We start from the raw sequence: 21810 nt of genomic DNA on the forward strand, positions 1-21810 counted from the left end.
ACTGGGGTTCTTTTATTAAGACGCTAGCCAACGTAGCGCACGCGGAACGCTAATGCGTCCATTATATTCTTTGGATGCATTAGCATTTAGCGCACACTAATATTTAGCACACGCTAAATTGGCTTAATAAAAGAGGGGGGACTGTGAAATAACAGACAAACTATTGGTCAGGGCAGGATTAATTCTTCAAGGGTCCCTAGGTACACAAGTACACTGGGGGCCCCCTGGCCTTGCCCCGCCCCTGCCCCACCCCTATTTATCTGTTTTCTTATTTACTTCTTTATTTCCACTTGTATTTTTATTTTTTTTAATTCAAAACAAACAAAGATTAGCATACCACTGCAGTTTTTCTTCTATGTCACCCCAAACATCTCTGAACAAATTCCCCTTCCTTCCCACCTACTTACCTGGTACTTTAACTCTTAACCCTTTCCATACATATATAAAAGTGTTCAAATATATTGTAAAGCCTCTCAACTGCCTCACTCTACGTAAACCAACTGTAACCCATATGTATGTATAAAAAACCAAATCTGTAACTCCTCTAGTACATTCCACTCCATGTATGTTAATTTGTAACGAAACAACAAGGCAAGCAGTCCACCAAAGAATCCAATGTGAAACAAAAAAAAGATCGGCAGAAAATAAGAAGATGCAAATCAGGTTTATTAAAGGTGCTTCCTAGAACCATGCCCGATGCATTTTGCCAAACAAGGCTAGTCAACGCTAATGGAAAACCATGTCTTTCATACAAACAGAACACAGATACTCCCTCACCCGGTATGGAAAAAGTAATCACAAACTAAAAATATAAATATGTAGATAAAGGTTAAACTGAACCGCCAAGAAGCCAAACTGCAAACAGTGAAACACCACAGAAACAATGACACATAGCCCCCTAATACTCTGCAAAATATAAATATAGCAGATGTACATTTGAAGAAACTGACACATTTTGATAACTATTGAAAATAAAATCACTTTTCCTATCTTTGTTGTCTGGTGATTTCATGAGTCTCTGGTTGCACTTCCTTCTGACTGTGCATCCTTTCTTCCTTCCTCTCCTCCAGTCCTCATCCCAACCAACATCTCTCTCTGTCCCTCCATGAGTCCAACTTTTTCTTTCTCTCTCCCTGCCCCTTTCTTTCCTTCAGGCTTTCTTTTTTCCTGCCCTTCCCCTTTCTTTCTTCTTCTCTCTCTGCCACTGCTGCTGATTTCGCCAAGCGACCGCCCTCGATTTCCCCCTGCTTTCCTGATACAACAAGCCCACAAGCCTTCCTGTCCGACGTCAATTTTAACATCGGAGAGGAAGTTCCAGGCCAGCCAATCGCTGCTTGGTTGGCCCGGAACTTCAGAATTGATGTCGGGGAGGAGGGGTGAGGAAGAAGGCTTGTGGGCCTGCCGCATCGGGGAAACAGGGCGAAAGCAGATGACCATCACGGCTCATAAGAGAAGGCAAGGGCCTGGGGCAGCTGCTCTCCTTGCTCCCCCCTAATGCCAGCCCTGCCTGCCTGCCAATTTAGCCGAGAAGGGAGGAAGGAAAACTGCTGAATTTCTTGGGGGGAAAGATGAGGCGTTCTGACAGTACAGGGGGAGGAGGCGAGGCAAGAGATCGCTTCTCCCCTGCAGCCAAAATTGTCCTTTTCAGAGGGGCTCCACCACAACAACTGGTCTCACAAACTGCCAGCAGCTGCCCTGAATTTTTCCCTCTGCCACAAATTTCCATTTCCAACAGGGCAGATCGCGGCAGAGGGAAAACTTTGTGGCAGCCGCCGGCAGCTTGTGAGAACAGCTGCCATGTTGAGGCCCCTCTGAAAAGGACAATGTAGGAATTCAATCAAGAAGTTAGGCCCACAGGGCCCCCTGGATCTGTTGGGCCCAGGGCAGCTGCCCTGTTTGCTCCCCCCTAAAGCCGGTCCTAGGGCCTTCATGACAATTCCGGGCCCTAGGCACGTGCCTCCTGGGCCTATCTTTTAATCTGGCTCTGCTATTGATTGCTAAGCAGAAGGCCTCGAGAAAAGTGTTTAGTTAAATGGATAGGTTAGGGTTTTTATTGGGGGGTTTAAAAAAAAAAAAAATTGCCTTTGTTATGTAAAAAAAGGCAATTTCCTGTACTTGATGCCATACCTAGAACTGCTGAACAGAAGCAGATGAGTGGAGTGCATGATATTCTTGGGGATCTCCTAAGGCTCTAGAGAGCCATCTGACCAATTGGCTAATATTATTTTCCCACTGGCCTCACAAGCAGTGATGCCACTGACTGAAGAATGCCCCTGCAGAAAGGGCAAGGTCTGATTTTTAAAAGAGCAGGAGTGGGATGTCACCTCTGAGGATCAGAGGTTGGCCTTCAATCTGGATATGATTTGGCACCTTTAGTTTATGGCATCCTAGGCAGTTGACCAGGATTCTATGTTATGAAATTCTATGTTTTGACATTTTTTCAGATCATTGATGGAACCATATCCACGTGATTCTCTTCATGGTTGGGCTGAGAACTTTACAGTACCTCTTTGTAATGCCTTTTAGAGCCCTGAGAAGAACCTAGATCATCCACAGTAGAATATAGCCAAGGTAGAAGATTGTGTTAATATTTTTATTTTAGAGCTGCAAAAATTCTAAAACATGCATATCCTAATAAGATGTGTTTTGGGTGGGACTAGAATGGGTCTAAAAATAAACATCTACTCCCCATTTCAAAAGAGGATGTACATCTACATCCAAAAAAGATTGATGTCTGGATTTACATGTATTATCCAGGACATCTAGAGTACAGAAGAGCACTAGTGTTTTACTGGATTGTTTAGGGGGGCTTACCCTTTAATCCTTCAGTAGTTAGTGCCCCCTCCCCCAAACACAAAACTAGCAAAAGATACTGGGTTTTGTGAAAACCTCTGGAATAATAAACATTTATCTGGTCAATATTTAGTCGGTGGCTGTTAACTTATTTTAATTGCTGTTTATCATTTGCTAAATTAAACTAAACACTTTAATGCCAGGCCATATCCATTTACCAACATTGAGTATCCAGGCAAGCTGGACATGTGCTGGCTGCCAGCTCTTATGCAGTTCCTGGCTGAATATCAGCCAGGACCCACATAAGGGAAACTGTCCAAGCCTTAACCCCTCCTCTTTTTTCATATCCAAACCCCCACTCAAAGGCCCTCTTTTCTATTCTAACTGCTCCTGGCTCCCACCAGCACCGCTGGTCTCACCTGGGAGCCAACTGTAGTGGTATAGTAGGAGGATACAGGAGTAGTCCCCTTCCACTCCTTGCCTATCTGACTGTGGGTGCAAAATGGTGCCCACTGACTCCAGGCAGTAGCTAGACAGGCTAGAAATTGAAATGGACTACTCTTGCAACATACTGCTAGACTACTAGAGATGGCCTGCAGGTAAGTCCTAGGGTGCTTTGGAGGGGTCAAGATGGGTGGGAGGTATTAGGGGTTTTGGGTGGGAAGGGTCTGGAATAGAAAGGGGGTTTCTAGAATAGGTGATGATCAGATGGGTAGGTCTGTGGTAGAGGCTCATAACCAAAGAGGGGAGGTTGTGGGATCTAAGTGAGAAATCAGGGCGAGATCATCAGATCAGTGACCTAGAAGATATGGGGGTACCAGCTGATATTCAGTATCAGCACCTTCATAGCTAGTCAATCAAAGTTATGACTATACAAAATGCTGTCCTATCTAGTCATTTAGCTATGTGGGCATTGGCAGTGAAAATTGCCAATACATGCATATTTCCTGGCTCCTTCCTGACCTCTCCCATTACCCCCAGACCACTCCAACTGCAGTGGTTTTCATTGCAAGGCCTACAAGTCAATGGTGGCCCACGGAGACCTTTTGGGTGGCCCGTGCTGCAATCTGTGGTTCCATCATCCAACCACCATGGGATTCATCACTCCAGCTGCTCTTTTACTCTTTAGGCTGCCGGCAGCATAAGTAAGGTAAGCACACTGCCTTTGGTGGCCCAGAAACTTTCCCTCTGCTACTGCTTCCTGTCCCTGTATAGGCAGCAGTAGCAGAGGGAAATTCTATCACTGAACAGTGCTCTAAATCTAGCAGTTTTTTACTTGATTCACACGAAGACTCTCCTGACATCCTGTTTGTTTGTTTTTAATCTTTATTTTCATTTTATCTTTTTCTGATATCCTGTTTTTTAGACTCATACTGAGCCGCAACTGTGCATGAATAACCTTGAGACATGTCACAACATGCACAGACTTGTTTCAACATGCTTGTTACTTTCGTTTATACTCAGATAGATAAATTATTGAACACCCCTCATAGCCTCTTGTACCTTGGCAGTCTATTGTCATGCGTAGACAAGCATGGCTGCAAATTTCAGACATAGACACCAACATACAAATTGACTCTCCAACATACCCTGTATAGGAGACAATCTGTTTGAAGACCATAGAGAAGAGGCAACTCAAAGATCAAAAGACATACTGATTGCACGGCCACCTTGTCTTCCTCCAAATCAACCCAGTCTTAAATACCAAGAAAATATTCTACTGCCTCCAGACATTCCACTTACTATGCCATACGGAGGTATAACCAGTCTTCTACATCCATTCGCTCTTCAAATCAGAGGCAACCCAAACAGTAGAGGCAGCAGAAGACACAGTCACAGCTTCAATCTATATAACAGCAGTATACTACACAGCACTGTTAGAATTTCTCAACCTTTACCTCAGACTCTCTCCACCTGAGATCGACTCGTCCACTATTCTCATCACTGGTCCCTGATAACATCAGATAACTGGGTCCTTCAAGTGGTGAGTCATAGCAATGTCCTTAATTTCCAGTAAACTCCTCCAAACCATCCTCCAAGAGAGTCCTATTTCTCTCTCATCAGAAGACCTTCCTTCACCAAGAGCTCTCAGCCCTCCTCCAGCTCAGTGCCATAGAAAAAAGTACCTCTGCAGGAGAGGGGCCATGGGTTCTATTCAAAGTATTTCCTCATATCAAAAAAGACCGGAGGTCTCCGCCCAATTCTTGATAAAATAGAAATTTTAAATGGTCTCTCTGGGAACCCTACTACCATTGTTAGAGAAGAACGACTAGCTCTGCTCTCTAGATCTCAAAAAAAGCCTACACACACATTCCTGTTCTCCCAACCCACATAAATTATCTTCATTTTCAAGTGGGAGCATGCTACTTCCAGTACAAAGTACTTCCATTTGGACTGGCATCAGCACCCATTCACCAGATGTTTAGTGATAGTGGCTGCAATCCTCTGCTCATGTGTTCCTTTATCTAGACAACCAGTTAATCAAGGCCCCGACACTTCATAAAGCTCATCTAGCCATGAATTCAACAATGTGACTCCTAGAACTTCTCAGATTTGCAGTCAATTACAAGAAATCTCATTTACAACCCACTCAAATTCTAGAATTCATTGGAGCACTTCTGGACAAGCTCATGCCTTTCTACCACAAAAGAGGCTCCAAACTCTGATGCAGATCTGCCAGAAAGTTTCCAGTCTCCAACACATCATTGCACACCAAATGATGCGTCTTATTGGCCACATTGCATCCATGATATACGTTATTCTATTTGCCCATCTGCCTCTCAGGGAACCTCAGTGGACACTCTTGATCTATCGGTCTCAAACCACCAGAGCACTTTCTCAGTGCTTATAAGTGACCCCAGATCTTCATCGATCCATACTTCACCACATCAAAAAACATTAACAATAGATACTTCCATGCTCATCTGGGTAGCCCATCTCGATGGCCTCCATACCTAAGGCAGCTAGAGTCCTCATGAGAGAACTTTCCACATCAATCTCCTCAAGCTTTGAGCAGTCCACAGTGCTCTATGTACATTTCAGGATCGCCTCTTCAATCAAGTAGTACTCATTCAAACTGACAACCAACCATATACTGCCTAAACAAGCAAGAAGGCACAGGGTCTTGCCTCCTTTGCCAAGAAACAATACAAATCTGGTCCTTGGTGATACCTCACAACATATTTCTGAAAGTAGTTTATTTAGCAGGGAACCAGAATATTTTAGCAGACAAGCTGAGCAGACTCCTACAACCTCAGGAGTAGTCACTGAACTCAACCACTTTATGTCAAACTAGTCTTTAAGCCCATTACATTAACGGGTGCTAGAATAGATGTGTGTGTCTGTCTGTCTTTCTTTCTCTCTCTCCCCTTGACCGCTGTCTGTCTGTCTATGTTTATTTGTTTTTCTCTCCTTGGACACTGGCTGTCTCTCTGGCCCCGTGTGTGTCATTCTTTGTGTCTGTGTCCTTGTATCATTCCCCCGCCCCCCAGAGCAAAGCTGTCTGCCCCCAGCATACCCCTTTCCCTCTCCCTAACCCCCTTGTGTCTTCCCCCTCCCCCCCGCGAGCAAAGCTGTCTACCCCCAGCACACCTCTGCAACAAAAGCATCCCCCTGTACCTGCAGCATTGGCATGACACCCTTCAGCCAATCGTGAGTGCTCAGAGCGCGACAGGGAGCGGGGCCTGCAGCTTCTTCGGCGTCGGTGAGGAAGGAGAAGTTGGCCCAACTCTCCGCAGGGGCTTTGGGGACAGTCTTGTGCGGCTCGAAGCCCTCCTCCCAGCAGCACTCCATACTGCCTTCCTCCCGCCGCCCAGAATAGATGTCTGTATGTCTGGGTTTTTTTTATTTGTCTCTCTCTCCTTGGACGCTGTCTGTCATTATTTGTGTCTGTGTCTCTCCCTGGTCCCCTGTCTGTCCGTCTTTCTTTCTGTCTGTCTCCCTGGCCCCCCTGCTTGCCAAAGCAGCCCCCTTTCCATCTCCCCCTGTTCTGCAATGCCTAACTGCTCCGTGGCCCCCAGCACACCCCTCCCCCCAAAGCAGCCTCCTTTCCCTCTCCCCCTGTTCTGCAATGCCTGCTCCATGGCCCCTTTCTGTTCGGGCCCCCTCCCCCCCCCCATGATTGCTATCTGCACAACCCTCCCACCAAAACAGCCCCCTTTCTTGCCTGCTCCATGGCCCTTCTTTTTCCTCTTCCCCTCCCTCCAGTCACCGCTGCCATTCAGGATATTGTTGATGATGTCCTTTGTCCTGCCGCCGCTGCCGCTCCTGTTTACAGCGGCCTGCACATCGCCGCCTCCCCCCCTCCCGCAACAACCGCTCCCGCTCCTGTTCTTCCCCTCCCTCCAGTCACCGCTGCCATTCCTATTTAAAACGGCCTGCTGAGGTTCGCGGCCGGCTGTAGCGAACCTCGCAGGCCGCTGTTCACCTCAGTAGCATGTTCCCTCTGACGCGATCGCGTCAGAGGGAACGTGCTACCACGTGGAGAGCGGCCTGCGAGGTTCGCTACAGCCGGCCGTGAACCTCAGCAGGCCGTTTTAAATAGGAATGGCAGCGGTGACTGGAGGGAGGGGAAGAACAGGAGCGGGAGCGGTTGTTGCGGGAGGGGGGGAGGCGGCGATGTGCAGGCCGCTGTAAACAGGAGCGTCAGCAGCGGCAGGACCATGAGCCCTCCTCCCGCCATCCGCTGCCAGAGTTGCTCCTGTCGCGCGATGCAGCTAACTGGCGCATACGCCGTTTGGCTGTGAGTTCGGGCGTGCAATGTAAGTCTGCATGTGGTTCAAGTTGTGCGCATCGTCGGTCTGGAGGAGTGGATCGAGCTGGGGCTCCCGTGCGATATTGCAAGTTCGGCTGCGTGGGAGTTTTGGTTTTGGGAGGAGCCGGCATAGTGTTTCGGGTGGGGAAGAGTCGCGGTTCCTTTTTTGTTTTTGGCCCGTGCAGGAGGAGCTGAAAACAGGGCTGGGGGCTCAGTAGGTGGTGGAAGAAGGCTGGGGAGCCGCTCGATGGATCGCAAAAAAAGGAGGAGGGGGTGGGCACTCGGAGAAGGGAGCCGTTTTCAAAGGCGCCCCCGCGGCTCCTCTCATGAGCTGCAGTTGCGTCGGAAGATGAGAGAGGAGTCGCGGTGGTGGCTTTGTGGGTCCGTAGTCAGAGAGAAGTAAAGCTGGGGACTGGCGCATGCGCAGTCCTACGGCCACAGACCTACAGCGCACGGAACACGCAAATAGGACTGCGCATGCGCGAGTTAGCCTTTTATTATATAGGATATTTTCAGATTGGGGGACTCCATTGGTTGATCTTTGCTTCCCCCCACAATCACAAACTTACTACTACTACTACTACTTATCACTTATATAGTGCTGAAAGGTATACGCAGCGCTGTACATTTTGACATTTATAGACAGTCCCTGCTTGGAAGAGCTTACAATCTAACTTGGACAGACAGACATGACATATAGGGTTGGGGATGCAGAATCCAAGGTGAAAGGAGTTAGAAGTCGAAAGCACTCTCAAAGAGGTGGGCTTTTAACTGAGCCTTAAACACTGCCAGAGATGGAGCCCACTATAGGGATTTGGACAGCTTGTTCTATGCATACGGTGCAACAAGGCAGAAGGGATGGAATCTGGATGCAGTTGAATAGAAAGGCACAGATAGGAGAGACTTACCAGCTGAGCGGAGCTCACGGGGGGGATCATAGGGAGAGATAAGTGAAGAAAGATAGTAAGGAACAGCTGAGCGAGTGCATTTGTAGGTCAGTAAGAGGAGTTTGAATTGTAGTCTGAAACGGGAAGCCAATGAAGTGACTTTAGGAGAGGGGTAACGTGAATATAGCGGCTCTCCCGAAATATAAGTTGTGCAGTCAAATTCTGAACGGATTGGAGGGGAACGAGATGGCTAAGCGGAAGGCCTGAGAATAGCAAGTTGCAGTAGTCTAAGCACGAGGTGATGAGGGCATGGATATGTGTTTTGGTAGTGTGCTCAGAGAGGAAGGGTCGGATTTTGGTAATATTATAGAGGAAGAAGCAGTTCTGTTCCAAAATCAACACTCCCAGTCATCTGGAGTCATATGCTTTCCACCTCAACTGGCAAGACAAGTTTCTTTATGTTTTCCCTCCAATATCTCTAACCGGGAAGACTCTACTGAAACTTTACCAAGAACAGGCCATCATGATTCTTATAGTACCTCAGTGGACACGACAACCATGGTTCCCTCTCCTTCTTCAACTCAGTGTACAGGAACCCATCACACTTCAAGTCTTCCCTATGTTGCTCACACAGAACGAGGGCTGTCTTCTCCATCCCAATCTATGTTCATTAGCTCTCACAGTGTGGTATCACTCTCCTAGTTAGTCGATGATTTTCCGCTATCTACACCAGTGTTAGCCTTCATTTAGTAGGGGAAAACAGGCAGTACTGTTGCAGTTCGATATTTCTGCTGCTTTCAATGAAGTAGATTATTCTTTGCTATTATTTAGATTGAGTGAGCTGGGAATTCAAGGTAGGGTACCGAATTGACTTGAGGGATTCTTGAGGAGAAGATCTTATAACGTTCAGAAGGTGTTAAGAACATTTTTCTTATGGCAGGCATGGTGTGGGGTGCCTCATGGTTCCCCACTCTCTCCAGTCTTATTTAATATAGTAACATAGTAGATGACGGCAGATAAAGACCCGAATGGTCCATCCAGTCTGCCCAACCTGATTCAATTTAAATTTTTGAAAATTTTTTCTTCTTAGCTATTTCTGAGCAAGAATCCAAAGCTTTACCCGGTACTGTGCTTGGGTTCCAACTGCCGAAATCTCTGTTAAGACTTACTCCAGCCCATCTACAAACTTTCAGAAAATAAAAAAACAAGAGGGCATTCGGAAAAGTTGAAAGGGGACAGATTCAGAACGAATGCTAGGAAGTTCTTCTTTACCTGTATGGTGGACACCTGGAATGCGCTTCCAGAGGACGTTATAGGGCAGAGTACAGTACTGGGGTTTAAGAAAGGATTGGACAATTTCCTGCTGGAAAAGGGGATAGAAGGGTATAGATAGAGGTTTACTGCACAGGTCCTGGATCTGTTGGGCCGCTGCGTGAGCGGACTGCTGGGCGCGATGGACCTCAGGTCTAACCCAGCGGAGGCATTGCTTATGTTCTTATGTACACCCTCCCAGCCATTGAAGCCCTCCCCAGCCCATCCTCTACCAAACGGCCATATACAGACATAGACCGTGCAAGTCTGCCCAGTCTGGTCTTAGTTCAATATTTAATATTATTTTCTGATTCTAAATCCTCACGTGTTCATCTCACGCTTCCTTGAACTCAGTCACAGTTTTACTCTCCACCACCTCTCTCAGGAGCGCATTCCAGGCATCCACTACCCTCTCCGTAAAGTAGAATTTCCTAACATTGCCCCTGAATCTACCACCCCTCAACCTCAAATTATGTCCTCTGGTTTTACCATTTTCCTTTCTCTGAAAAGATTTTGTTCTACGTTAATACCCTTCAAGTATTTGAACATCTGAATCATATCTCCCCTGTCTCTCCTTTCCTCTAGTCTAGGGTTTACGTATTCAGGGCTTCCAGTCTCTCCTCATATGTCTTCTGGCGCAAGTCTCCTATCATTTTCATCTCCCTCCTCTGGACCGCCTCAAGTCTTCTTACGTCCTTAATATTTATCTTAAGGCATTGGGTGGAGTGTACTCTATATCAGCTGCTTCAAAGTACATCTATGCAAATGATATACTCTTGCTATGTCCAATCCAAGAAAAGATTGAAACTACTATGACTTTTCTGAAATATACAAGAGCTGAGGTTGACTTGAAGGCCCATAATAGTTTTTTCAAATTAAATCATGCAAAGATTAAGAAAGCCTGGTTTGGGATAGGGTTGCCAGATTTCCTCTATATAAAAAAAAAGAGGACACCTGGCCCTGCCCCATTCTGCCCCCAGCCCCACACCTACTCAAACCTCCCCAAGCTCAGGGCCATGTCTGCATGTGAGTGGCTGTCGACGTGATGATGTCATGTGCATGAATATGACATCATTGTGTCAACATCCATGCAGGTGCAGGCGCCCTCCAGATGTGGCCCCGAGGTTGAGGAATTCCAAAACCTGGACAAACTGCCAGGTTTTGGAAATCCCTCTGGGCACCCAGTCAGTCCTCTAAAAAGAGGACATGTCCGGGTTTTCCCGGATTTCTGGTAACCCTATTTTGGGAATTATGAGCAACTCTTAGAAAAGGACTTGAAATTTTTGTCAGGAGAATCTTTGATTGAAAGTAAATCTAAAGTTCTTGGAGCTTAAAATTTGAATATCAGATTCAAGCTCTGTCACGGCAGGTCTTCTTTAAGCTTAGATAGTTGGATTAAATATGTTCTAATTTGAGTTCAGTTTCAGAATTGTTGAATTATTCTCCCTCATCTGGATTATTGTAATGCTTTATATTGCGATATATCAGAGAAATTGTTGGAAAGATTACAGTTACTACATAATACTGCCACAAGGCTGATTTTTTATAAGGGCAAGTTTGAGAGGGCATCTCTACTGCTGAATCAATTACATTGGTTGCCAATTAGATCAATAATTAAATTTAAGATTGAATGCTTTGTATTTAAATCGATTTATAGCCTTACCTCTGAGAGATTAACTCATTCTCTAAAAATACCTGTACAGTTTATAACTGCCAAACTTCTTGCTCATTTAAATACGATTTCCCTTCTTTTAAAAATGTCATAAAATGCAATTAGGGTTTATCTTTATCTGTTTAGGAGCTTTGCTATGGAATTGACATCCTTTTTTGGTTAGATGAATTAGTGATTATTTAAGATTTCATAAATCTCTTAAAACTTGCTTGTTCGGTTCAACCACCCAATAGTCTGGGGTCCTTCTAAAAGAATTTGTTTATAGTTTCCATCATATGTTGAGGTTCTTTTGATTATAATCCGCACTAAATGGACAGATGTGGAATATAAGAAATTGAATTGAACTGAATTAAGGGCTAGAGAATGACACGGGGACAAATTTTTCCCCATCCCCGGGCACTCATTTTCCTGTCCCGTCCCCCTGAGTTCTTTTCTTGTCCTTGCCCCGTACCTACAAGCTCTGTCCTCGTCTGCACAAACTTACAGGAATGGGGCAGGAACTGCGACAAAACTTACGGGGACGGGGAAATTGAGTTCCTGTGGGGACAGGGAAAAATTTGTCCCCATGTCATTCTCTGTTAAGGGCTACTGAAGCCCACTGATTTAACCAGGCAAGAACACCTCTACTGCTCACCTAAATCGCTTTGTTTCTACAATGGCTGAAATCATTTTTTTATATTCTGGCACATAAATGTTTATGTGTCCACTGGGACCCTGTTTATATTTTCAACATTTATGATTTTAAAATGGATGCCGTTGCTGCACAAACCAGCACATAAATGTCCATTTCTCCATGTACAGTAAAGCCTTGGATTGCAAGTAACTTGGTTTGCAGGTGTTTTGCAAGACAAGCAAAACATTTTATTAAATTTTAACTTGATATACAAGCAAGGCCTTGCAATACAAGTACATACAGTATACGCACATCACAACTGAGCCAATGGTTCTTCTCTCTCTGACACTGCAGGAGTGTAGTGACTGTTCTAAATGAGCAAAGTCTTGCAATACAAGTACATATAGTATTTTGTATTAAAGTTTTTGGGTTGTGGAACGAATCGTCTGAGTTCCCATTATTTTCTAAGGGGAAATTTACTTTGATATATGAGTGCTTTGGATTACAAGCATGCTTCTGGAACAAATTTTGCTCGCAAACCAAGGTTTTATTGTATTTAGAACAAACTCCACGTTAGCAGATCCTCTTCTAGATTTTTCCTCCAGAATTTTGGGTATTATTCTGGATTCTTCTCTTACATTTCACGATCAGATAAACTCTTTGGCAAAGAAATGTTTCTTTAGTTTGCGTATGCTGAGGAAAGTTAGATCATTATTTCATCATGAACATTATTTATTACTGGTACAGTCCACTGTGCTCGCTCAGTTGGACTATCGTAATTATGTCTATTTGGGTATTAAACAGGGTAGTTTAGATCGGCTGCAGTTGATACAAAACACAGTGGCTAAACTTATCTTTGGAAAGAGAAAATACAATCATGTATCTCAATTACTGAGAAAGCTTCACTGGCTTCCAGTTCATTATAGGATACAGTTTAAGTGTGCATGCGTTATCTTTAAGTTCCTTTATGGAATATTTGACCCTTCTATGTTGGAATGCTACTAGATTCTGTTATTCGAGGATTACAACAATATATAAATTATCATTTCCTTCTTTTAGAGGACTTAAATGTGCTGGGAAGCTTAGTAAATCTATGACATTTAAATTGGTTGAAATTTGGAATAGGCTTCCTGACTCCATCAGACTGATAGGTCAGCTTCAACAATTCCGGAAAGATCTAAAAACTTGGTTGTTTATACTATATCTGGAAAGCTTACCTGCTGAAGTGCTGTAGTAACAGTATATCCTAATCTTTTTAGTCTTTTAATTTTAATTTTACATTTTAATTTTAATTCCAGTGCTGTCTCTGAAATGATACACTAATAATACTTTCTCTCATAGGCTTTCTCTCATTGGCTTATTCTTATGTTACTCTAATTTAATCAATTGTGAACCGAGTCGAGCTCCTTCGGGAGATGACCCAGTATATAAACTGAAGATTAGATTAGATTCTAAAATATTAGCAGACCTTGAAACATTCTGACCAGGATTTCTCCATTCTAATTTGTACATCCTTTCTAAAATACTACTCATTGTTCTCCTCATTAAGTGTACTGTATATGTTTCTATTTGAATTTCATCAAGGGACCATGATACATGAATTCTAATTTTGTTTTCTCTTTTCTCCATTATATACAATATTCTGTGGTTGAAAGAATAGCATGCGGCACCCTTCAGATTCGCTTACTGAGTTGCTCTTTGACTATTTCCTAGCTAATCTCCATAGCAGAGTTGAGTCCCCAGCTTGGGTGGAAGTCAAGCATGAATCCTTCAGCTTCAGAATTGAGATGTTCCTTATGGGCTGCTGCGAGATTTCAGATCAAATGCAAATGAAAGCAAAATCATCAAGAAAAATGGTACCTAGTGCTGGTTCTTCACGAAATTCACCCGGAGTCTGTCTCAGTCCTAGTCCTAGGCCCAGTCCAAGTGACATAATCACCAAGGACACTGCGAGAACCTGGCATGAAAAAGAGATAATATAACACTGTTATGTCTACTCATACACAGACAATAAATTTATTTCCATTTCTTCTGCCTCCGATTCTCTTACTCTTTTTCAAGTAATTTTCCCATGCTGCCTATCCCAGACATTCCCCCAGTCATTCTTCACTCCATCTCCCATATGCTGTAATCTCATCATTTAGCCCCCTCATGGTCCACTCACTTACTCTCTTCCTAGGAACCCCTTACAATCTCCCACAACATTCATCGGATTATTCCCCAGTTACTTTATTTCCTCACTCCCCTGATATGACCACCACTACTCCCATGGCATCTTTTCATGATACCATCATTGAACCTACCCCCACAGTATAGGACTTGGAGGAGAACAGCTGTATAGACATTCACAGTGTGCAACATGAGAAAACTGTGGTAGGGAAGGGGGTATTGCAGATAAGAAGGACTGCCTTTGTTGAATAAGTTCACTACCACCACTGCATTGTAAGCTTACATAAGAATAGCCACACTGGCTAGGTCATACCAATTGTCGATCATCTAGCCCAGTATCCTCTTTCCAACAGTGGCCAATCTAGATCTCAAGTACCTGGCAGAAATCCAAATAGTATCAACATTCCATGCTACTGATCCTAGGGCAACAAGCGGCTTCCCCCATGTCTATCTCAACAGTAGACATAAGAACATAAGCATTGCATCTGCCGGGTCAGACCAGGGGTCCATCGTGCCCAGCAGTCCGCTCCCGCCGCGGCCCCCCCTCTTAGGAATCTGAGCTCCCTCCAACTCTTCCGTAAACATCTGAAAACCTGGTTATTCTCAAAAATGTAACTCCTCCTCCCTCTCTGATTATTCTAGTCCTCTAAATTTTTCTCTTCATTTTGCCTCTTCCCTCCACTGGAGTTCCTTTCTACCCTAACTCTTGTTAACCATGTCGAGCTTTACAAATGTAGAGATGATGCGATATACAAACCTAAGGTTTAGATTAGATTAGATTAGATTAGATTAGACCCTTCAATCCCCTTCTCCTTCAGGAAGTCATTTTTAAACCCAATATTGTATTCTGTCCTATTACCTCCTCTGGGAGCGCATTCCAGGTGTCTACCACCCTCTGAGTAAAGAAGAACTTCCTAGCATTCGTTTTGAATCTGTCTCCTTTCAATTTTTCTAAATGCCCTCTTGTTTTTGTTGTCCCTGCTAGTCTGAAGAATCTGTCCCTCTCCACCTTCTCTATGCCTTTCATGATTTTATAAGTCTCTATCATGTCGCCTCTAAGTCTCCGCTTTTCCAGGGTGAAGAGCCCCAGCTTCGCCAGCCTTTCAGCATATGAAAGGTTTACCATGCCCTTTATCATTCTTGTCGCTCTTCTCTGGACCCTCTCGAGTATCGCCATATCCTTCTTAAGGTACGGCGACCAGTATTAGATGCAGTACTCCAGATGCAGGCGCACCATCACTCAATATAGTGGTAGAATAACTTCCTTCGTTCTGGTAGAGATACCCTTTTTGATAATGCCCAACATTATGTTTGCTTTCTTTGAGGCCGCTGCACATTGCGCCGCCGGCCTCATTGTTTTATCCACCAATACCCCCAAGTCTTTTTCTAGGTTGCCTTCCCCCAGTACCCTCCCTCCCATCGTATAGCTGTACATCGGATTCCCTTTCCCTATATGCAAGACTTTACATTTCTCTACATTGAAGCTCATCTGCCATCTCTTTGCCCACTCACTCAGTTTGTTCAGGTCTCTTTGCAGTTCTTTGCATTCCTCAACAGTTTTGACCCTACTGGAGAGTTTTGTGTTGTTCGCGAATTTTATAACTTTGCACTTCGTCCCTGATCCAGGGTCATTTATAAATATATTGAACAGCAGCAGTCCCAACCAGTGTTCCCTCTAAGCGGGCGGGTGTTGTGAGCAAACTTTTTTCACTGTGAGCTAAAAATATCGGGCGCCAGCAAGTTATGAGCCAAATAAATATGTTGCTTTCTACCACAGAACTTCCTTACGTTTGTATGGAATCTATCCCCTTTCAACTTTAGAGAGTGCCCTCTCGTTCTCCCTGCCTTAGCTACTAAGTCTATTCCCTTCAGTACCTTGAATGTTTCTATCATGTCCCCTCTCAATCTCCTCTGCTCAAGGGAGAAGAGGCCCAGTTTCTCTAATCTTTCGCTGTACGGCAACTCCTCCAGCCCCTTAACCATTTTAGTTGCTCTTCTCTGGATCCTTTCGAGTAGTACCGTGTCCTTCTTAAAGTACCAGTGCTGGACGCAGTACTCCAGGTGAGGGCGTACCATGGCCCGGTACAGCAGCATGATAACCTTCTCTGTCTCTTCAGTCCAGCATCTGCCCCTTCCATTCACTGTCTGTCTTTCCCTGCCATCTCTCTTCCTGCCCCCCCCCCCACCCCCCAATTTGGTCTAGCATCCATCATCTTCCTTCTGTTCCCCTCATGGTCTGGCATCTCTATCCTTCCCTCCCCCCTGTGGTTTTTAGCATATCTCTCTTCTCATTTCCTCCACTCAGATCTGATCATTCTCTGCTCTCTCTTCCCTTTTCTTCTCTGGTCTTCCTTCTCTATTTTCTGCCTCCATCTAAATTAAATTCTTTCTTACTATTTAGTCCCGTTTCCCTCTTTTCACTGTGTCTACACACAGCTTGTCACCCCTTTCCCTCACCCCTCCATTATCTTACTATTTTCTTCCCCCTTTATTTATCTCCTCCTTCCATCCAGTATGTGTTCTTTCCCCACTTCCATTCAGCATCTGCTCTCCCTTCTCAACTGACATCCATCTGCCTTCTGCTCTCTCTCCCTTCTTCTCACTTCCATCATCTGTCCCCTTCTCTCTCTCTCTCATCTCCTCCATTCCATCATCTGCCCCTCCTCTCTCTCTCTCTCTCTCTCCCCCCCCCCCCAACTTCCATCATCTGCCCCCCTTCCCCTCACCTTTGTGGGTCACTTTCTTTCCCCTGAGGGTGGCTCATGTCACAGGGGAAACTTTGGCCGAGCAGAACCGCTTGATTGACAGTGGAACTTACTTGATTGATGTCGATGCTGGGGCCCGTTGCCGTTTGAAGGAAAAAAAAAAAGGTGGAAAAAAGGAACCTGTAAAGGCGAGAGGAAGGGAAACCTCCAGGACAGCTGCTTTTTGCCCTCCTTCAGCGGCCCAAGAGTTCAGACCAGCAGCGGCAGCTCTGTATGCTTTTAACTTCGGCACAGAGCTGCCCCTAATCAATAGTTTAGCGCGGTTTCATGAGGCAGCCTCGGGGCCTTTGATAGCCGGCCCGCTTCGATGATGCGATGTGGGCCGGCCTAGCAAAGGCCCCGAGGCTGCCTTATGAAACCGCGCTAAACTATTGATTAGGGGCAGCTCTGTGCCAAAGTTAAAAGCATACACAGCTGCCGCTGCTGGTCTGGAGGTGCGGAGACAAGGCAGGAGGCAAACGCGGTGGAAGGCAGGAGTCCCGGCGAAGGCAGGAGTCCCGGCACAGCGACTGCAACAGGAAGTTGCAAGTCAGCTGACGCCGGCCTTTCGTTGCGGCGGGGACCGAATCCTTCGCGGACCGGCAAGATTTTGTTTGCGGACCGGCGGTTGAAGAACTGTGCTCTACACTGTGTGCGCTGTGACGAGAAACTTGTGCGCTGCGAGGTAATATTTTGTGCGTGAGCGCACCCCAGCGCAGCTTAGCGGGAACACTGGCACACTGTCCCCTATGGGACACCACTTGTGACCCCTTTCCAGTCAGAGTAGTGTCCCTTAACTCCTACACTCTGCTTCCTGTCCGCCAGCCAGTTCCTGATCCATCTGTGCATGTCCCCTACCACCCCGTGGCTCCACAATTTTCTTAGTAGGCGCTTATGAGGTACCTAGTCGAAGACTTTTTGGAAATCCAGATATACGATGTCTTTGGGGTCACCCTTGTCCAATTGTTCGCTTATCCCCTCAAAGAAATGTAGTAGGTTTGTTTGGCATGATCTTCCTTTACAGAAACCATGCTGGCTTGTTCTCATCAGATTATTTTTTTCTAAATGTTCATTGATACTTTCCTTGATCAAAGATTCGGCCATCTTCCCTGGAACTGAGGTTAAGCTCACCGGCCTGTAATTCCCTGGGTCGCCTCTCGATCCCTTTTTGAAGGTAGCTGTAACATTCGCTATCCTCCAGTCATCCGGGATTACCCCTGTTCTCAAGGATAGGTTACAAATCCGCCGCAGTAACTCCGCTGTTTAGTCTCTGAGCTCTTTCAGTATTTCCGGTGGATTCCATCTGGGCCCAGAGATTTGTCAGTTTTTAATCTATCTATCTGTTTGAGTACGTCTTCAAGGCTTACTTCCATGCATGATAACTTTCCCTCTTGATCCCCCTTGAAGATTTGCTCCGGTTCCGGCATGTTGGATGTGTCTTCTATTGTGAAGACTGACGAGAAGAACATGTTTAGTCTGTCTGCCACCTCTTTTTCCTGGTTCATAGACAACAACGCGGAAGACAAAGGCGCGCGCCGACAACTGAGCGCAAGACGAAGGCGCGCGCCGAAGAAAATTACTGTTTTTAGGGGCTCCGACGGGGTTTTTTGTTGGGGATCACCCCCAGTTTACTTAATACAAATCGCGCTGGCGTTGTGGGGGGGTTTGGGGGATTGTAACCCCCCACATTCTACTGTAAACTTAACTTTTTCACTAAAAACAGGGAAAAAGTGAAGTTTTCAGTAAAATGTGGGGGGATACAACCCCCCAAACTCCCCATAATGCCCCCACAATGCGGCGCGATCTGTATTAAGTAAAGTGGGGGGGTTCCCCCCCACGCCCCCCGTCAGAGCCCTAAAAACAGTAATTTTCTTCGGCGCGCACCTCCGCGCTGAGCTCAATTGTCTGCGCACGCCTTTGTCCCGGCGCGCTTTTGACCTGACACCCTCCCTTCCTGTTGCCCTCATCCAGAGGTCCCACCTCCTCCCTTGCCAGCTGTTTAGCTTTCACATATCGGAAGAACGGTTTAAAATTTCGTACTTCCTTGGCTAGTCTCTTTTCGTATTCTTTCTTTGCTTTTCTGACCACTCGGTGACATTCTTTTGGTTGCTTCCTGTGCTCTTTCCAATTTTCTTCGGTTTTGTCCTTTTTCCACTTCCGAAATGATCTTTTCTTGTCTCCTATCACTTTCTTTACTTCGTTGGATATCCGTGCCGGGTCTTTTGTTTGATTCTTTTATGCATCCTTTTCTAAATCTGGGTATATACAAGTTTTGTGCCTCGTTTACTGTGTCTTTGAATAAAGACCAGGCTTGCTCCACAGTCTGCGCTTTCCAGGAGCTGTTTTTGAGTTTTTTTCTCACCATTCATGTCATGGCATCATAGTTCCCTTTCTTGAAGTTAAACGTTGTTGTATTGGATCTCTTACCCTTTGGTAATCCTACTTCCACTTTGAACTGGATCATGTTATTGTCACTGTTTCCAAATTGTCCCACTACTTCCACTCCCTTAGCAGGTCCTTTCAGCCCGTTGAGGATTAGATCCAGAATCGCTGACCCTCTCGTTGGTTCCTTGACAAGTTGTTCCATGAAGCAGTCCCGTACAGCCTCCAGGAACTCCGTTTCCTTTGTACATTTGGAAATTCCAAGACTCCAGTCTATCCCAGGATAGTTGAAATCTCCCATAACTATGGTGTTAGTGTTCTTGCATTCCTGCCTCAGCTCGGCTTCCATTTCTGTATCATTTGCTTCAGTTTGTCCAGGTGGATGGTAGTACAGTCCCAACTTTATCTCGGATCCGTTTCTTCCTGGTTTTTTAACCCATAGTGATTCCAGTTGATCATTGGTCGCTGCTGCATCCACACTGGTCGAGTGAATGGTGTCCTTAATGTATAGTGCTATTCCTCCTCCTTTCTGATATGTCCTGTCTTTTCAGTAGAGCTTGTACCCTGGCAGTACTATGTCCCATTTGTTTTCCTCGTTCCACCATGTTTCCGCGATTACTATGATGTCTAGGCTCTCATTTTTGGCTATTACTTCTAATTCCCCCATTTTGTTTTTTAGGCTCCTTGCATTAGTGTACATGCAGTTCAAGTCCTCCAGGAACTTGTCCAAAACATTTTTTATACTCAGCTGTGCTAACCACTGTTACCACATTCTCTGGCAATGAGTTCCAGAACTTAACTATTTTTTGAGTGAAGAAATATTTCCTTGTATTTGTTTTAAAAGTATTTCCATGCAATTTCATTAAGTGTCCCCTAGGCTTGGTCCCAGTCAACCATAGCAATTCATGGGGACCTGCTTAATTTGTGACAACTGCAAGACACAAGTGAATCACTCAGGAAGAGCAAAAATGTGTGACCCCCTCAGTATGACCATGGAATTGTAGTATCTGAGGTCTTAAATATAATCATCCTGGTTACTAATCTTTTTCCTACAGAACTACTGCACAAAATTATTATCAACTCAGTTTTTCAAGCCATTTTTAATGTCATCAAGATGTCCATGCTAATTTTCACTTAGTATGCTAGTGAACTCACGTTTTGTATCAAGACATAGAACAGTATAGCATAAACATTTCATGCATTTTGTAATCTTTTTCATCTGGCTAGACTATTTGAGTTGGTCAAGTATTCTTTTTTTCTGATTTGTAGTCAGGCAAGTCACTTCTTTTCTTTTTTTTTTAACATGAAATTTTATTGACAATTTTATCAAAATACAAAAAGGAAACCAAAACAGAAACTGTATAACAATATGGATGGAGAAATAGCAATACACAGAGAGTAATATTAGAAGTACAAGAAATAAACTCTCCAATCTGTCCTTTTATCTACCCCCCACCCACCTCCACATGCTTCTTCCCCACCCACTCCTGCCACGCATACACTGCTTTCCTTCCCACATACCACGGTAACATTCCTGGCACGAGCAGCAACCCTCAACCTGCTGTCACACCAGCATCGGCTCTTCCTCTGACATCACTTCCTAGGCGCGGGTCCAGTAAGTGACGTTAGAGGAAGAGCCAACAGTGGCATGACAGCAGGTTGGGGGGTTGCTGCATGTGCCAGGAATGTTACAGAGGTACGGGGGAATGGAAGCAGCAGGCACATGGGGCAGTGGTGGGACAGGGAAGGAGCAGGGGAGGGAAGAGAGGAGGACGGGTACCTGTGTCCTTACCAAGACAGTGCCCGGGTTGGACTGCCCCCACATCCCCCCCCAACTACGCCACTGACTACAATGGAGTAAGAACCAGCACTGAGTAGCACCTTAGCTGCAGCTAGGACTAGTTCCAGTGAAGTACTTTGTCCAGAGGCATATTAAAGGGGGAGTCGAAGGGGGTGGTTCACCCTGGGCGCCATGTTGGTTGGAGCACCGGCACCCCTCCTCCTCTCCGCCCCCTACCTCTTCTCATTCCTCCCCTCCACACATGCGCCCCCTTCCCTTCCCCCATACCTCTAGTTGAAGTTGTTGTTTGTGGTGATCAACAACGTGCTCTTCATAACCCCGTTGGCTCTCCCGCTGACGTCAGTTCCGGGCACCAAGCATAGGAAGTGACATTAGAGGGAGAGCCAACTTGGTCGCGAACAGTATGTGTTGATTGCTGCGAGCAGCAACTTCAACTAGAGGTACCATGTTTCCCTGAAAATAAGACCTATCTTGAAAATAAGCCCTAGCATGATTTTCGGGGTAGGTTTTAATATATCTCCTACCCCAAAAATAAGCCCTAGTTGAAGCACTGGATTCGCCAGTAGCAGTGCTCCCCCCCGCCATGCCCTGCCCCCGCTGCACCTCTCTCCTCGCTCCCATCTCTCCCTCCCATTCGAACCCCGCCGAACGTGAGACCAATATTTATACCATCTTGGAAACGGCA

The 21810-nt window shown here is 45.5% G+C and overlaps 1 protein-coding gene across 4 annotated transcripts in view; it reads right to left on the reverse strand.

Moving 5' to 3' along the window:
- The window catches only part of ENPP3 (ectonucleotide pyrophosphatase/phosphodiesterase 3), a 212514-nt gene that overhangs the window by 166677 nt on the left and 24027 nt on the right, over positions 1-21810 (reverse strand). For all 4 annotated transcript variants that reach the window (XM_033938316.1, XM_033938317.1, XM_033938315.1 and 1 more), the window contains one exon: positions 13890-13986. In XM_033938316.1, coding sequence (XP_033794207.1) covers positions 13890-13986 — 97 coding nt within the window. The remainder of the gene's footprint in view (positions 1-13889; positions 13987-21810) is intronic.

Source organism: Geotrypetes seraphini, chromosome 3, assembly GCF_902459505.1.
Source record: "Geotrypetes seraphini chromosome 3, aGeoSer1.1, whole genome shotgun sequence".
NCBI classification, from domain to species: Eukaryota; Metazoa; Chordata; class Amphibia; order Gymnophiona; family Dermophiidae; genus Geotrypetes; species Geotrypetes seraphini.